The 17,307-nt window shown below is 52.4% G+C and overlaps 4 protein-coding genes across 4 annotated transcripts; 1 reads left to right on the top strand and 3 right to left on the bottom strand.

The window, feature by feature from the left end:
- Window positions 1-19: 19 nt before the first annotated feature.
- On the bottom strand, window positions 20-1,760 carry LMH87_004328 (uncharacterized protein; the record flags this gene model as incomplete). The annotated part of the gene is made up of 6 exons (XM_056195529.1): window positions 20-39; window positions 208-343; window positions 403-459; window positions 527-562; window positions 707-1,378; window positions 1,452-1,760. The coding sequence occupies 6 exons, from the start codon at window positions 1,758-1,760 to the stop codon at window positions 20-22; spliced, it is 1,230 nt and encodes a 409-aa protein (XP_056049149.1).
- Window positions 1,761-2,582: 822 nt separating this feature from the next.
- LMH87_004327 (uncharacterized protein) lies at window positions 2,583-3,146 on the bottom strand (the record flags this gene model as incomplete). Its single annotated transcript, XM_056195527.1, has 1 exon — window positions 2,583-3,146. One exon carries the CDS (start codon window positions 3,144-3,146, stop codon window positions 2,583-2,585), a length of 564 nt encoding a protein of 187 aa, XP_056049148.1.
- Window positions 3,147-10,930: 7,784 nt separating this feature from the next.
- LMH87_004326 (uncharacterized protein) lies at window positions 10,931-12,944 on the top strand (the record flags this gene model as incomplete). The annotated part of the gene is made up of 2 exons (XM_056195526.1): window positions 10,931-11,244; window positions 11,303-12,944. The coding sequence occupies 2 exons, from the start codon at window positions 10,931-10,933 to the stop codon at window positions 12,942-12,944; spliced, it is 1,956 nt and encodes a 651-aa protein (XP_056049147.1).
- A 987-nt stretch (window positions 12,945-13,931) lies between these two features.
- LMH87_004325 (uncharacterized protein) lies at window positions 13,932-16,287 on the bottom strand (the record flags this gene model as incomplete). The annotated part of the gene is made up of 3 exons (XM_056195525.1): window positions 13,932-15,547; window positions 15,634-15,848; window positions 15,911-16,287. 3 exons carry the CDS (start codon window positions 16,285-16,287, stop codon window positions 13,932-13,934), a joined length of 2,208 nt encoding a protein of 735 aa, XP_056049146.1.
- Between the last annotated feature and the right edge of the window lie 1,020 nt (window positions 16,288-17,307).

The raw sequence follows: 17,307 nt of genomic DNA, 5'->3' as shown, positions 1-17,307 counted from the left end.
GATGTATGTGTAGATTACACTATTTTTGCATAATATCCGCTTCGAATGAGAAATTGCGACTCCTTCTCTCTACAAGTATTACGATGAGGAACGCGCTGTTCCGTGAATCAACCTGCTTTCTTCTTCCCCACTGCAACATGTACCATTCTACCACTATAAGACCGCCGATTCCTGCTTCTCTGCTTCGTCTAGCTCTTCGCCCCTTACCGCTGGGTTTTACAACCACTCTTCGCGGACCCATTTGGAGAAGCTGGAACCAGCGCGCTGCTATTGGTGTCGTCTGCTGTGTTGATGATCCTGTATGGACTCGGTATCCGCATCTTCGAGAATGCGTCAGTGCCCACTGTACGAGGGTTAGCCGTGAAGAAACCACGATGGAATGCCGACGGAGTAACGACTCACTGCACAGCCAATAGCAGTATTTGCATATGACCGGAAACCAAAGGGTAACAGCAACCACTTGTCCAAATGACCAGCCCTTCCAGTCAATCAAGTTTGTGTACTGGGAAAATACTTGCATACTCACAACCACGGCAGTGAACAGTGCACAATCGGCGAAAGGCTTCAAGCAAAATGTCAAAGGACGGACAACGTGACTCAAGAATGGGGGAATCGGTGGTCGGGTGAGCATAACAGACACCAAGCGCCCAGGAGACAAAGCAGCAGATGTGTTGACACAGGCCAAGCCCAAGAGGCGCCGTCTTACCCAGAGCAGTACTGTGACTCCGAAAATAGTGAGGCAGATGGGATTGGACGCTTTCAAAAAAGCAGAGGGAAAGGCAATAGGACCGGTCCCCTCCGTAGCGAGGCCACAATAGATAAGCGGTGGTGCATGCCCGCCGCAGCTTGCCGGCCAGCCGCGGTAATCGACAGTCGCCATCTGGCCTCTGACGGACAGGCCCTTTGACTTGTACATGGAGGCTTCGGAAAGCGCCACGGTAGTGACAGAGAGCAGCATGGTGCACGCGCAGAACTCGTGTGCCATCTGCAGAGACCACATGGCAATCACGACGGGCAGGATGCCAATTGTCGAAACCAGGTACGAAGTCGTCATGTTTTGCAACGCCGACCGCAGAGTGTACGATCCAAGCACGGCGGCGTCGCCCTGCGCGATGAGGATGGCGAGCTGCGCGGCGATCAGAAAGAAGCACTGCGCCTCGTGGAACTCGATCAATGTGTGCTTCAGCACGGCATGGTGGCGATGAAAGATGCGGTGCAGGAGCCTGGACCCGGTCGGGAACCTGTGCCTCCAAGCTCTGAGCACTGGACGTTCTGGCAGTCGCAAGTGCCTGCTAATCTTGATAATGGCAGAAGACACCTGGATCAAGAACCAAAGAAACAGGACAAATGCCATCTGTATCATGTACGAGGTGTAAACCTGTCGCCGCATTAGCCTTTACTGCTCTTTGCCACTTGAAAAATGGCTGGCCATCGCTGGGCCGCTCCCTCACCCCAGGTCCTGCAATGTCAGAGCTGGGGTCGCCCACGACGCCCTCGCACGCGGCTGGACTATCAAAATAAGTGAATCGCGACAGGAAAAACGCCGTTTCGCGGACGGCAAAGTTGCGCCCAGTCGGTCCCTGCCATGCTGCACACCCTCCGATCCAAGGGAATGGGCTGTTGCAGTAGTCGTTGACGCAGGCGCTGACGAGGCGGGCAAAGGTGCTGTTGCTAGGATTGCCCCCAAACTCGTCGTAGCAAGCGTGCAGAGTGTCAAAATCACCAAATATGGACTTGGGATCTGAACAGTTACGCTGCATTTCTGTTCTTCTTTGAGCTCGAGAAAGATGTTCCAAAATGAGACGGTTCTCAGCAGGCACATAGACTACGCGTTTGTCGAATTATGAATAAATTCTGCACTACTAGCGCCTGGGCAGGGCAGATTGGTGTCTTTGTTGACTGCTTGCACACGCAAGTATACTGTGCCTATGAGGCTGAGTTTTGGCGGCCGCAGCTGATGTCCTCGTGGAATTGGCCGAGGCTTGAAACAGGCGCACTGCACCGCCTCTCCGCATCGGCCCCCGAAATCTTTTCTCTCATTTTGGATATGCAGTCAGCAACAACCCTTGCGTAGAGGCAACGCCTCTGATGCAGCGGGAAACGTGAGGAGATGCTGTTTCGCCGGACCACAGTCGGCGTCGGAAGAGACAGTCTTGGCACCTCCAGTAGTAAGGAAAACTTGAATCAACGCGCTAAAAATCTCTTTGCGTAGCCAGAGAGAGCCCAGAGCCGACCGGACAGTGTTATTGCTAAGCAAGGAGCGCGAAAGGGGATGGATCGGCGCGTTCAAGGCCGAGGCTGCTTTCAGTCAGCCACCGAGGCGTCAATGAATTTTGAACGTGACCAAAAAAGAGGCCTGGAAAGCGGCCTGAGATCGAGCTTCAATATTCAGTATTAGTGGAATATTACTTGAAGCAACATTGAATTGAGAATCAATGTGAATGTGTCTCTGTAAAAATAGTTGTTTGAAGTGAGAAGTTGTGTTGCAATGAGGAAGCGTACTGAGGCGAGACACGGCATTGACGAGTTTTCACACAGATAATACGTCGTTTTTTTTTTCAATTTCCCACCATAAAAAAACATCATATGCTAGATGTGAGCCATGCTACACTTTCTCCTACGTCTTGCATTCTGCTGCGCTCCCGTATGCGTTTCGTAAGTTGCGTCCTCCCATACAGTCTATGCTTCATCTTGTCGGGGACGAGATTCTTCTTCCGCACAAGCTTCGCAACAGCCGTTGGATCCGGCTGCTCGGCCTTTACCATGTGCACAGAGCCAAAGGACTTGAAGTAATATCGGCCTTGGTGCACGAGCTTGCCGACCGCCGGCTGAGGTGCCACACCCTCATGGCCGACGGAAATCGTGACGGCCGTCTCAAGCAGGAGAATAGTGCTGCGCCAAGAGCAAGACAACTCGGCTTTTCGGCACCGATATTCCTCCGTCTCGAGGCAGTGCGGCGAGGCATAGGCAAATGTCGCGCAGTCCTCCGAGTCGGCAAGAATTCGCGCCCAGTACGATTCCTGCTGGCTGAGGTTGATCTCAAGGCACTGATACACATCACGGCCGTAGGGCCATGAAATGAGAAGCGACTCTCCCTTGTGGTCGATTCCACTGTCTTTTAGTATGTTGAGAATGCGGCGGATCATGCGCAGCACAAAGTCATGATGCGATGCGGGGAGGTCCCGCAGCCACTGTTGAAGTTCAGTTCCTTGAAAGGCCGTAAAAATGGCATCGTCGGCTCGAAGACTGTCCCAAGTCAAACAGTCATCCTTGAATGTCATGGTATTGGCAAATACGGGGAGAAGATCTGCCACCATTTGTCGTAAGGGAACTCGTCGCGCAATATTCGTACATAGGCTGACCTGCACTGCCCAGCAATCCTCCAAGAAGGACAGAAGCTCTGAATCTTCTTGCTCTAGACGGTAATCCTTTAAAGTACGTCCAGGGTACTTATGGTATCCCGCATTTGCATGCACCACGCCATATTGTCCAGCCTGGATGCCTATCTGTGCTTCGGCAAGCTTCCACCCTGGCGTAAATGTGCCCAAATACCGCAAAAGTCCAAATTCTTCAGAGAGGGCGCGGCACAGACTCTCATCTAACGCACAATCGCTATTGACCGACACTGGCGATCCGATGCGAATCTTGCTCGTCAGATCTATATTACCGTCGGAGATGTGTACCGGAATGCCATCCCTGCTCCAGTGAAATTCAGTGCACATAGAATTGGAAGCAGAGATGATGCCACCCCCAATCCTAATAGAGGAGGGCAAAGAACTAGTTGAAGTTGGCAGAATAAACTGCGCTGGTCCCCAGGTATCAACCAAATCTTCTGCACTCGTGAACAGGTCAAATTTTGAAGATGAAATCCAGTCTGTGGGCATAGAGGGTAGCGCCGGTCCGGCGAGCTTAAAAACGAGAACAGGGCCTTGAAGCATTTCTCCCAGACACGTCAAGTTGACTAGCGCGATCTCGATTCCTATAAACGAGTGTTCCTTCTCAATCCTGTGGCAGCCAAAGAGCTTCGCTTTTTTTATTGGCGTGTCAAGGAAGACTGGGTGAAGAGGCCCAACATGAGCTTGTAGATACGACAACAAGCCAAGGCACATCATCTGTATTGACAGAGAACATTCATGGATAGCTGTCGGTAAATCGACTTCCTCTGATATTCCCGCAAGATACTCTTTTTGGAAAATGTCTTCCAGTATTCTTGTAGCTGCTGGCAGCCTGCGACTCGTGACGTCTTGAGCTGCAATAAGCACTCTTACTTCTTTCAACAACTGAAATGCGACGCAAAAGTCGATTCGATGTACTGCGACTAATGGCCGATCGTGAAAACCACCATCAGAGAGCATCGGGGAAAGTGTGATGATAGTGAATGAGTCACAGCACAGCTGTTGTGCCTGACAGCGTTTTATTGCAGTGCTAAGTAGTCGAAGTGTGACCTCGAGACGACTGAGAACTTTTCGAACATCAGAATGTCCATAGGTTATCAGCGCAGCTGAGTTGTCTTCCTCGAAACTGACGGATCCATTCCATTCCTCGTAATTACGACTTGACGGCGTAATACCCGCCAAGCCGCAAAGGCGATGGATCTCCGATAGGCAAGTAGATTCGCTAGAACTCGAGACCAATATGGGCGTATGGACCTGTCTGTCTTGATTGAGAGGAGTCTGAGTCAAACTATGGACGCATCCAATTATATGAGAGTCTGACAGAAGGCTAATTGTGGGATCCGGTTCCGGGGGAGGTGTGAAATATATCCATGGTGAATCGTTTGCCTCTTCAAGCAGAATTTCGGCGATCTCATCTCGTGTGTATCCTAGATCCTCCAGGTCTCGAAGCCAAGCATACTCATCTTGGGCAATATAATCAAACCGTTTTCGAAGTAGTCGCCTCACGGCTCGGAGACTTTTTGTGTTCAAAGCTTCAGCTAAATCAGTGGGTGGGTGCGCAAGACACGCTAAGTTCGATTTGAAAGTTTGATAGGGCGCGCCCGCAATGATCCGATTGAGTACTTTTTCGACGTCAATAGCTGCCCCGGGCTCGGAGTCTTCAATGTCGCCTTCATCGTCCGTGTCTTCATCATTATCACTGTCCTCGTCTTCATTCATATCTGTAACAGCCTCCGCAGGCTGCTGCGATCGAAGAAAGTGGTTGAGGCTATAATTTCGATCCTCTTGTTGATCCAAGAACCTTTGCAAAGATGCAGCACCTTCTCTCGAACTATCCAGTTCGATCTGAAAGAATCGTAGAATGTACATCGTCACCAGACGTCGTGATTGCCGTTTTGCCAGTATTCTCGCTAATAGCTCCAAGTGTGGTTCAGTGGTAACCTGGAAGACGTCTTTCCAAAATATTTTGAGTAATCGGTCGTGATGTAGTGAAAAACGAATGGATCCAAATTCTTGAACCGCGTCTGAGTAAAAGGCATGGATAGCCGAGTCCTTGTATAGATACTGAGCAAGAGTTTGAGCGGCCGTTTGAAGAGGATCGCGGCTTTGTGCTGGAGCTTGGCTAAACACCGTCAAATCAGTGGCCTCGGTGAAGACACTACTAACGTAGCTGACGTCAGACACATCAGACTGCGTGTCTACATTGGCAGTTGAAATCTCAGAATAAACATCAACCATCAACTTTGCTAGTGCACGTTTGGGCGCTAATTGATTAGGGAAGTCTCGAGCAAGCGTCTCTTCGTCGAAAAATGTCGCTATTGAGGGTGCCAATCGATGCGACTGAAGGTATTCTTGGACCGAAAAATGCACAAGCTGAATTTCAGTCACAGGATTGCCCGTAGTGTCATGAAATTTCGGTGTCAAGCAAACCAGACTTGAACATAATCGAGCAAGCTCTTCTTCAATGAACATTCGACTTGCAGGATCGAATCGTGGTTGACTCACGATTGTGTTAAGAGCCTCTTCGATCACCAACGGCCCCTTCGAGCATACCAAGATCTGTAAAAGTCTGATTGCTCGACCTTTGTATTCGTGAGGCAGTCTGTCTAAGATTCGTGCGTACGTTTGGTCCAGTGCTCGGGGAAGCTCTGCCAGTGTTCGGCTTACATCTGCAGGGCTAAGACATCGTTCCAAAGAGTGGAGCTGACAGGCGACCCATCGGAACCTGGTTCTGTTAGAAAACTTAATAGACAGATATAAATTCTTGACTCACATTCCATTCGCGTGATTATTTAGTGTAGTCGCGACTAGTTTCTGAATATCTGGTCGACTTTGCCACCTGATCATTTGTTCCACCTTTGCGTGGATATACACCTCTATATCGTCTGCCGCCAATTCGCGTGGAAAGAAGAACACCTCTTCAGAACTAACCCATATATCGATGGATGATTTTATATCTTGTTCTGGTCGACTCGTGATAAGGAGATGAACACCGGATGTTAAATTTCTCAGAGTTTTTATCCATGATATGACACCATCGACTCCATGTCGATTGCGTGTTTCGCACTCGTCCAGCCCGTCAAGGACAATCCAGATCTCACCAAATTCCTGAATCGCAGTATTGAGCACGGTTTGCAATACTGCATAGGTGGGTTGCTGACCAGACTTATGGTATGAGGTATATAGTAAGTCTACTGTATCTCGAACACCTGCCCTTTTGCGGTATAGCTGGTGTATGAGCGATCGAACTGCCTTCTCGGTTGAATTCTTTTCTATATCGGTGAAATCAAAGTAAAAGTAGAGTATTCTTTGAGATATTGCATAATCTTCTTCCAGATCAGCAATAATAGCGGAGCTAAGAATGGTTTTGCCGCAACCTGGCAGCCCATACCCGCATAGGAAGGACAGCTGGCCTGTCTTCCATGACAGATATTTGTCACTATCCAGAAACCATCGACACGTCCCTGGTTGGTGCAGCGCTCGAGCATGATTCAGGTTGGTGGATGAGTCTGGCGCGGAGAGCCATTGCATGGCCTTGTTAAAGTGATGAACAACCAACTGGCCTATATTCTTCTGGGCCTCCACTTGAGGTGGCGGGATGCTTTTGAGAAGCTGTTTGGCATATGCGGCTGCTGTCATTGCCGCGTAACCTTGCCACTCATTGTTTTTATGCGTGTCAGAGTAGTCACATATGCCTCGGATGACCACGCACGGAAAGTGACTCATCAATCCGCCTGCTTCCATCTCAAAGCAGAGAATATCTCTTTCGGTCGCATACTGATCTCGAAGCTTGGCATCCTTCATCAGCTGGTTTGCAGAGGCAATCACGCCATAATGGACAACCGGGTTATCCTCATGGTCGTCTCGGACAGGGCGTACGACTAGAGACGCAACATCTCTGCCACAACTACTCAGACAAGATGCTTCGCTTAGCGGATGAACAACATTTGAGTGGTATAGTCGATCTGTCGCTCTATCCGGGCGGCCATAGCTTTTTTGTAATCTTTTCTCAGCTACTAGACGAGCTTCGACATCTTCTCGAATGGTATTGCCATTCATCTTGTGTATAGCTCTAAGCTTATCAATAGCTGTAAGTAGTACTGGCGGCGGCATAGCTAAAAAGCCCATACTCTCGATTGTCGGATCCTGGATGTCCCTGCCGAAGTCATATTGAAGCACTCCTCCTAGACCATTATGAGGTTTGCTCACGACAACATCACCAAGGCGAATGTCATGCTTTGAGCTCGGCGCGCCACCCCCAATGCCAACCATCAATCCAATTCGTATGTTAGGGAAGGTACATAGCATGTCGCGAGCCACTCCTGTAGCAGACGTCGTGCCGTATTCACCATTGGGTAGCACGGCAATGGCGACATTATGTTTTCCGACACGGCCCAGTGCATAGTGGTTGTTATCATAGATGGCACTGTAGGCAGGGAGTGGTGCGTGCTTCTGGTCAAGGAAGACCTCGGCGGCGACATATTCCTTTGTCAGCGCGCAAATCCAGCCGATGGTATAATCATCATAAGAGAACTGGCACTGCTCATGGCCTTCGTTGGTAGCAGTATCATCCACGGAAGCCATATTGCCGATTACTACAATAGTAGTTTGTTTAAAGAGAAGGGAGATATGGGCAAGCACAGCAAGTGCGTCACAACGTCTACCCCGCTTTGGCGCTGGCTACAGCCTCACTTTCTGCAGCCTTACTAATACAAAGCTTCGCTTGAAATGCACTACCAATCGCATCATGGCTATTCCCTGTTAAAGGCTGCCAATCTAAACCGTTACGTTCACTCACCGATGATCGGGCGCTACCGCGGTACGCTCAGGTATAAGGCCTGCACTTTGGCCGTTGGCGGTATGATTAATCTTTCTCTACAAAAGTATGCGTCCTTGTTCAGTAAATAGAAACCCGCCTGGAGCTTCCGCATCTCCAATGCCGGGACATATGTACGACAGTGAGTCGTGCGGCTATTGACTTGTTAGCCTCTAACAAATAAACTCCGGGGATGCCTAAGCGAGGCGGCTATTGAGATATCCGTATCTAGCCTCGAGATTGACCCCAGGTCCAACTGAGCGAGGCTCACCGCCGCGGCGCCACGATCGAACCAGCGTCAACAATGCAGAATATCACGGCGAGTGTCTAGACCAATCACACTCGTATTTTGCTACTCGTTCTGGCCTGGACTTTGGATCTGGTTTTGAAGACAGCGGAAGCGGAAATGCGGCCGCTTCCGCTTCCGCTGCTGCGTCTAGAGCCTTCAGTGGCACTCTTACACGAACAAGTATTTGACTCGCTTTCCTGCCATCGAGTGGTCGCGTTCCCCAGTTGGGAGAATAGACAGGAGGCGGTGTTATTACCGCATTCAATCCAATTTGGCCGTAAGTTGATGCTCTCTGATGAAGACCTCGGCTACACATGTTCTATCCGGCATATAATAGCATCATGGGACTCGGCAACAAAAACGATCGAAACGTGATTTGAGCGTGACTTAGTCCCTCAGCACCGATCATCTTGCGTGTGCAGGCTTCTTTCCGCCACATAGCCAGCTTTCAGCTTCTAAAGCAATAATTGGTATAGTAGATCATACTAACGACGCTGTATTCCAACGCGATTGGAGAGCGATTCTCGGAATTTGCATTGTGAAAAATAAGTCGATTCGCGGTTGCGGCCGGACGGAGGCCTGTGACTGCATCAAAACGCCATTACAGAGACCCCGGCCTTGGAAGGACAGCCTATTTGGAGAAGCGGGACTTTGCATCTAGTTACATGTCAAGAAAGTTGCTCATCAAGTGAACAGAAAAACTCCAGTGAAAGATGCTCGTATCCATATTTGCAGACTAGAGAAAGAACCACTTGCATGTCTGGTGCTTGACGCCTGGGGTTTGTTCGAGCTGCCTTGGTTTGATAGCAGTCTGTGGGATCTGCCAGGTGTCGATCAGTGCTCGCTGCAGGGACCTGGTCGTCCCACTGGCCGTCTTTCAGTCTCCAGTCTCCAGTCGCCCAGTGCCCTTGGCGCAAGATGGTGGCCGATCAATGGGATGCTGTGGCTTATCGCTAGTTGACTAACTTCAAGTTGAAACAAAAATGCAAAAGAATCACACAGCATCGGAAACAAATTCTCAGCCCAGCTTGGCGTGAATTGGGCGCGTACCTACCTGGACTGGAGGGCCACTATGGGGGGGGCTAGTGGCGCCACATAGCGGACTCCAGGGGACTACAGGGGACGACAAGGCACTAGCTCCAGGGGTAATGCAGATGCTGCGCCTGGCAAGGATACGGGACGGTCAAGACGGGAGGAGATGGCTGGGGCTGCATTGCAGTCCAAGAAGAATTATGAAGAGGAAAAGAATTATTTCTGGTTGCGGAGAGAAATCAAGATACGCAAGCCAAAATAGTAAAGAATTATTAACAATTTCGCTGGTCAATTCCGTTCCCGTTGCCACGGTGGGCCGCGCCGTACCCCAGAATAGAACAACGGGAAATTGAGAGCGCCGCGACTTCAAACCCACAACTACCGTATTGTGTTGCTCCGGGCGCTTATTATCATTAGTAGATGCTCCGTCGAACTGTTTGTCCCAGGAGAATACCAGGTTAGTAGGTGTTGCACCGATTCCGACCATCGTCATTGGGCTGCTCGAGACGCCCGTCGTCACTGTCTGAACCCCCCTTGTATTCAATACTGTTTTTAGAGTCTGCAGTTACGGACATGGGATCCATTGGCCCAAAAAAAGTAGAGACATTGAACTGCTCAAAATCAAGAAAGATTTATATAAGCTTGTTTGCGTCACAACCCCCTCCGATGAGCCTTGCCCCCGCCCTTTGCCATACAGTCTCTCCCTCGATGTCTTCTTTTTTTTAAGTCATAATTCTTTTCTTTTCTTCTCTTCTCTTTTCAATATCCTTGTTTTTTTACATCGCGTCTCCGGCCAGACATTTTCGTGCCCCTGCTTTCCTGTCACGGCACGGCCGACGTCGCGCTGCAGACACCCGCACACGCACACCCGCGCCATACCAAGCCAGAGTGCACAGCCAGTGATTCCCCCCAAATTGGTTCAACAACAAAGAATCTCCATCTCAAAGCACTTTTATTCTACTTTCTTTCTGGCCTGTTTGCGCAAGACCCGCCTCTGTCCATCTTGCCCCAAATTAGCCTGCGCCGGTACCAGCATTACAGCCCCAGGCTCGGTGCCTTGTTCGCCTCGCGCGCCCTGCCCGCACTTTGCTTGCCTGGCCTGGCCTGTCCTGGCCACCCCGCGTTCCTCTTTCCCCTTCAGCTCGCCCAAACCTGGCCCTGCACGTCAGCTGCAGCCCAAGGCCGCGAAAATCAAATAAAAACGACCATCAAGACGCTTCCTTTCTCTCTCTTTTCCCGTTATACCCATCATCCTCATCACCATCGTCATCACATCGGCGCAGTCCTGGACCTCTTCGTCCTACGACGTTGCCAAGCGCTGGTCCGCTTTCTCCATCCCAGCTTGAGCCTTGCCGCAACACACAGACGCCCGTCGCCAACGACGACGCAGCCGCCATCATGAGACTGCCATTTCGCAAAAAGGACAAAAAGGGCAGCGTCCAGCTCGAGGTGCCCCTCGAGTTTCGCCCCGCCGGCGCCGGCCGGATGCCTCAGTTCCCGCCCACCCGCGACTCGGCCTTCAAGCTCGCCCAGCTGCCCCAGCCCGTCCTGCAGCGCATCTTTGCCCACGTCTGTCCGCACGCCCGCGACGAGTCCTTTGACACTTGCGAGGAGAGCGCTCGCGACGATAACTGCGTCCTCTGCGACCTGCGCGACCTGTCCCACTGCGCCCAAGTCAGCCGCGTCTGGCGAATCGCCGCCATCCAAGTCCTGTGAGTTATCCGCGTAGCTACAACTGCCCGTCTTGAGCAGTGTGCTAACATTTCGCAGCTACCACAGCATTCGTATCGAACCCGTACACTACTGCAAAATGGAGGCTTGGCTGGCCGAGCGCCGCAAAAAGACGGGCCGCTTCGACCGCAACGGCGTCCCCGAAGACACAGCCCAGACGCGCCTGCGACTCCTCCGTCGAACCGTCCGCGATGATCCCACCCGAATCGGCAAGCTCGTCCAGTACCTCAAGACGCCCTACATGCTGCGCGAGTTCTGCTACGTCGAGCTCGCCCAGACTATTGCCGTCCTGCCCGACTTGCACTACGTCGACCTCCCCGAAGGCATGTTTGCCGACGAGCCCGCCTACGCCACCCTGCGGCTCGAGGTCCAGGCTCGCTGTCCCAAGCTGCGCAAGATGTCGTACGCCGCCGGCTCCGAGAGGAGCTTTGCCATGCTGGCCACGGGGCAGGTCTGGACGCGGCTGCAGGTCCTCGAGCTTAAGCGCCTCAATGTTGACCCCACAACCATGCGCAACGTGCTTGGGTGTCTCGTGAACTTGCGCGCTCTCAAAGTCAGCCAGACGGACAGTCTATCAGACGAAGTCCTGCTCTCCACCGAAGGCCTTCCTGCGCTGCCTCCTCTCGAGGAGCTGGTCCTCAAGGATACACCACGCGTCACCGCGGCCGGCCTAATCGAGTATCTAGCCTGGCTCGAGACGCAGCAAGCCCTCAAGGTCCTGACACTCAAGGACACGGGCGTGCAGCCTTCCGGTCTAGCAGATATTCTGACCATGGCCACGTCCCTGCGTACCCTCGCAATGCAGACAAAAATCTCCGAGCCCTTTCCGCAAAACGCTGGCATCCCGCCTCTCGCCTCCCGGTCCCTGCGTACACTGCGCTTCGAAGTCTCTGGGCGAACATCCTCCGCCCAGGACGGCAGCGCTGCCAACACGTACCACACGTACGTTGCCAACTCGATCCTCTCCAGCAACCTGCCTCGCCTCCGTAAGCTCTTTGTCCACGACGACTCCTTTCCCGACAAGCTGCAGTCCGCCATGCCCGTCCCTGGTGGTGCCTTGAGCGGCGGCGGCCCCCGCCACCGTCACCAGAGCTCCTCCATGTCTTCGACCCGCGGCGCGCCCTCCCTGCGCGTCTCTCCACCACCGTCCAACACCAGCAGCCCCCCTCGCAACGGAATGGCGAGCCCCGGGTACATCAGCAGCCCCATGGCCAGCCCTCGCGCCGTCCCCCGCTCCCCCGGCCTGTCCAACCCCATGGCCCAGAACCGCCTCAGTTCTAACAACCCCTTTGCACCCCAGCTGCAGGCCACGGCTACCGGACGCGTACCCATCCAGACCCTCGAGGTCTTTACTAAGAGCGACGAGTTTGGCCAGTGGAATTTTGCCCGCGTCCACGCCCCGCAGAGCCGCGGACACGCCGCCACCGCCTCACAGTCTACGGCATCCCGCCGCGAGAGCCAATATGGCCTCGCTGCCGACGTCGAAGGCAAGGGCTGGGACCAGGGCGCCGCCCGTCGCAGTGTCATGGTCGGCAACGCCGCCGGCGGCTTTTTGACCCTCCCCGGCGACGCTCCTTTTGCGCCTCCTCCCGATCTCCTGCCGCCGGTGAATCCCAGCTTTGCGAACGACGACTCCAGACCTCGCAGCAGCGGTAGCTTCACATCACGCTTTCGTCGTTGAACGCAAAACTGCATTTTCCTTTTAAAGCATTCATTCAGCATATGGAGGATCTCTGGGCATTTATAACGCAAAGGCCGTGTTTTTTTTTTCACGTTTTAGTTTTAACGCTTTGTTTTTGTTTTGTTTTGTGGACTACTTGAATTTGTCGTGTATAGCATGTGAAGATACCTCTTCTTTTTCTTTCTGTTGGCGAGGATGAAAAGCCCGGAAAAAGGTCTATTTTTTTGGGAGCGAGAATGGATAGCCATATCATGGAGGTAATGATGAGAAAGATATATACATTGAAATGTGAATCATGCAAAAAGAAAAAATAAGAATGGATTCTCAAAATGAGACTTTGGGGCCAAAAAAAAAAAGCTTGAACTTACATGGCGGAACGGGAAACCTCCCGAGATACGTTGTAATCAGCTCAGTTTGATCTTGTTGTGGCCACCATGTTCAAAATCTTCAAGTTGTGCAAAATAATGCGATGGAATCAAGTATTCAATTCGTACAATGAGTTGCGAGCAGCGAAGCATCCAACACTAATAAGCCGTCAGTCCCTTATCATGTTCCTACACATGTTTTCCCTCCCGCACCCCTTTCCAGTTCCTTGTAGTATCAGTTTGAAAATCCATAAGCCGCGAAGCATTTGACGGCACTAATTACCCGTCGGTTCTATATCAAACTCCTCCACGTGCTGTTTTCCGCCAAAAACGCTTCCCATTCCCAATCATATCAATCCAGCATTCATTTCGTACAACAAGTTGCGAGCAGCCAAGCGCTCGACAGCTCTAATAAGCTATCGGTTCCAAATCAAATCGCTCGACGCCTTGTCCCTACCATACACGCTTCCCATTCCCTATCATGCCAATCAAGCGTTCATTTCGTACAAGTCGCGAGCAGCCAAGCACTCGACAGCTCTGATAAGCCATCAATTCCAAATCAAACCCCTCGACGCGCCATCCCTACCATACAAGTTCCCAGTCTCCCAGTATATCAGGACATTTACATCTCATACAACTCCAGCTGATGGTGCAGCAACTCGGCGCGCATATCCATCTCCTGGTCCTCCGCAGTCCACGGCTCCTCAAAGGCCCAGATGCCGCCCAAGATGTCCAAGATCCCAGGCTCACTGTCTCTTTCTCTCTGCTCGAGATAGCGCCGTGCCGTGTTGCCGTTGCAGTCGCGCGCATCCTCGCTCGCCCCGTTGTCCAGGAACCACTGCATGGCGCCTCTCGCTGCCGTCAGGTCCTGGGACAGCGTCGCCGTGATGCACGGCGTCTCGTCACGGTCGTTGAGCGTGTTGATATCAGCGCCGGCCTGCACGAGCAGATACGCGAACCGCTCCCTCCAGTACTTCCATGGGTTTCGCGCCGTGTGGTGCAGCGCGCTGTCTCCGACGGAATCTGCGGCGGCCGGGTTGGCGCCCCGGCCGAGGAGGATTTGGGCCACTTCATCGCCGTTCGGGGAGGACAGCCCCGCGAGGATGTGCAGCGCCGTTTCGCCCGTCTTCATGGCATCATTTACATTTGTTCCAGTGTCGAGGAGCCGCCGCACCTCGTTGCCGAGCAGTAAGCTTGTGGCTAGGTGCAGTACCGTTGCCCCATTCTCAGGAACAACGCTGGCCGCAGCCACGACAAGCTCTGCAGCCGCCTGGGTCGATCCCGTTTTCTGGGTGATCTCACGAATCTTCGGCGCTTTGATCATCAGTTCGTCGATATCGAGCACCGCACTGGTCGGCGGCTCAAGACACACGCGCAGAACGCCCGCGCGCCGGCATTGCAGCGCGGTCCACAGCACCTCATCTTTCCACAGTTTCTCGCCCATTATGCACGCGCGGTACATGAAGCCCATCGCTTCGGCGATGCTATCAACATTGTCGTCCCGCTTTATACGCGCGATTATGAAGTCATGTAGAGTGGTGCACGCCTGCCTGAGCAAGCCCTCGCTGGCACTGCCGTCGACGGCCACATCGAGGCCATGCAGCAGGAGTTGGCGAAAGAGGTCAACTCGGCCGTGATCCAGTGCTATGCAAAGCAAGTGGCGGTGAATGCGCTTCGCGAACTTTTCCTGCTGGCAACGCTGCACCAGATGGCGCAAAACCACGTCCTCGTTGTGCTTGATGGCGAGCCCGAGGAATGCGATCAACCAAGGGCTCGTCATACTTAGGTCGGGCTGTATGCTGGTGGCCAGGCTCTGGTCCCAAATGACTGGCGAGTCACTCAGAAAGCCGCAGTAGCTGCAGTAAGACCCAACATTGATTCCTCCTGCGCGGTCGGCCTCTGGCATTTGGCCCATCATTCCTATGCTGAGCCACATATCGGTTTCGGGGACGGCTGTGCAAAGAATCAAGAGGTCGGTCAGATCGACAGGACTTAGTTTGAGCTGCACTCTGCTTGTGTCGTGAGTAGTGCTCAGCCGCGTCCGAGCTGCGGTGTCGTTGGCTGTCGTGTTATGCGTTTGATGATCAAGGGAGTTGGCTGCCATCGGTCCTATTGGTGTCGCGATTTGATCCTGCGAAGCAGAGGATGAACCATGCGGTCTACTCTGCCTGCCAGATGTGTTTCCCGACTCTGAACGCGGAGGGGTGTTGTAGGTTATATATTCTGGCGTCGGTCCTACTGTTTCATCGTGCGTGAGGATTAGTCTCTTGCTTCTGTTGTCAACTTTCAACAACCGTCTTTCAAAATAAACCTGACAAACGTACAGTGCGGCGTATTTGTGTTCGTGGTGAGGCCTTTTCTTTTTATAAACCTCACGATATTAACGCGGGACACGGGACGATTCTGGACTCTGAACTGGGTCTCTTTGCCTTCGTTCTCCTTGCGCCACTGCATAATACGGACGATTGTGCGCATATCGAGGTCCTTGACGTTTTTGGCAAAACTCCACTCCTTTAGATGACTTCTGTATTGTTTCACGCTGCGGAATTCAGACAGGGTCAGAAGTTGTAATAAATGAACGAATAGTGTTCCTTTGCTCACCTGGCATAAAAGCCATGCCGATCTTGCATGATGCGGGGAAGTTCTTTGGCTTTATGATCCCGATACAGAGCTATGATGTTCGCTTTCTGGTTTTCCCAATCCAGCTTACTGGGCTGCGGCGGAGCCCGGGTGTCATTGGCACTGTTGCTGGGCGGCGGCTCATCTGCAGCCTGTTCAGGTACAGCGGGCGGCTCGTCTTGTGCGTCTTGGGTCGGTGGGATTGATTGGGTCCAGAAGCTGACATTTTCATCGCAGGCGTCTAAATCGAGAAAGTCAAGATGCTCGTTTGTAGAGGAAAAATTGACAAGGCTATTATCGTCTGCGTTGTCGTCATCTCCGAACATCTCGTTTCCGTTGGGAAAGTACGAGTCAGCCATTTTGGATCCAAAAGCGCACGTATTGTTGGGAGCTTCCGGCTATCAAAAAGCTTTTCAATCCGTGTAGATACATGTCCGAAGAGATGAGCCAAATCAGCACAAGGGAGTCCGGTCGTTCTTATACTTGTCCAATCCGCGATGCCCAAACCTGGTACGCCACATGGTTGGGTCCAGGTAGCTACACTCTGGAGCCATCAGACCTGCTCGACCATGCGCTGCGTCCTGCCAAATGCTGCAGCATAAGGAACCTGAGAAGCAAAATACCCCGGCGACGCCACATTTTCCTAAATAGTCGGTGGAGAAAGCGGTCGGGTCGATCTAATGCTATATCTTGCTGGTAGGGGTTCATATTTCCTCTGCCGACCGCCACTGTACCTACTTGCCAGCGAAATCAGGGCGCTGGTATGCATCCGTATAGGCGCATAACTTTCAATCAGATAGTTCGAACGTCCAGGGGTTACGTGAACCCATTAGCCAATGATGCAACGAGTGGTGGCGTGGCCATGGCTTACATATTGGTAGTGCCATCGCATACCCGCCCGCACCGCTGGGCGCCACCACCGCGACAGCACTTTTATCTTGGTTTCGACCTGTCAGCCTGCCTCGAAAACTTTTGGTCGTGAATACCTTCACTGCGCGGGATTTCTGTAGTCAGCCTTGTCCAGTCTCGCCCCTTCACCGCAACAACATGTCCTGCGCTGGCCGCCTGTTCGGCGGCCTAGTACGTTTTACACTGATGTCATTCGCCAGCAGTGCACAGCGGCCTGCGTCTTTTCTCTAGGCTTCAACTAAGCTCAAGCCTCGCGGCCTAAGCCTCGGGATTTTTATACTTATAAACGATGCGGTGAAGCACCGCCCTGTGGTATGATTGTCTGCAGCTCCGCGACAGCTCTTTTGCTGTGAATCAGTGTGACGACCACTGCGCTCCTTACTCCACCAATTTTCTACTTTGATTCACTTCAGGATCCAATACGTGGCCAGGACGCGGTCATCTGGTAAATGAAGTATCTTTGTTTGCTC

The sequence above is a fragment of the Akanthomyces muscarius genome, chromosome 2, assembly GCF_028009165.1.
Source record: "Akanthomyces muscarius strain Ve6 chromosome 2, whole genome shotgun sequence".
Lineage (NCBI taxonomy): Eukaryota > Fungi > Ascomycota > Sordariomycetes > Hypocreales > Cordycipitaceae > Akanthomyces > Akanthomyces muscarius.
This window is presented reverse-complemented; position numbering and strand designations above follow the sequence as displayed.